Raw genomic sequence first — 333 nt, 5'->3', positions numbered from 1 at the left:
TTTTTTTTTAGGAGCCGTGGGGTCTTCCTTTATTTGGTTGGCATCTGCTGATGACGGCGGAGACAGTCTCCTCTTTGTCTGTGTCTGTAGAGGAGATGGAGACAGTGTGGGGTGTTTCCGTTTCTATCATAGATTCTCTTTCTCCTGCTGCAGTGCTGCAGCAGCTCCTCACCATACTGGGGGCCCACCACGCGGACCCCACGAGGGCCCCCCTACAGGGCCTCCAGCACCTGCCTGTCTTTGCTGCTGTCTTGGCCGCAGACACCGCACAAGACTTCATACAAATCGACGCACACCAGGGGGGCCCCCAGGGGGGCCCCCAGGGGGCCCCGG

General features: G+C 59.5%; 1 protein-coding gene across 1 annotated transcript in view; it reads left to right on the top strand.

Annotated features, from left to right (window-relative positions):
- Positions 1-333, top strand: part of EMH_0037030 (uncharacterized protein) — a gene marked incomplete at both ends in the record, with an annotated part of 7,564 nt that overhangs the window by 6,980 nt on the left and 251 nt on the right. Inside the window, one exon of the mRNA XM_013495145.1 lies at positions 106-333. Within this exon, the coding sequence (XP_013350599.1) occupies positions 106-333 (228 nt within the window). The remainder of the gene's footprint in view (positions 1-105) is intronic.

The sequence above is a fragment of the Eimeria mitis genome, genomic scaffold, assembly GCF_000499745.2.
Source record: "Eimeria mitis Houghton genomic scaffold, Emh_scaff1440, whole genome shotgun sequence".
Classification (NCBI taxonomy): Eukaryota; Apicomplexa; class Conoidasida; order Eucoccidiorida; family Eimeriidae; genus Eimeria; species Eimeria mitis.
This window is presented reverse-complemented; position numbering and strand designations above follow the sequence as displayed.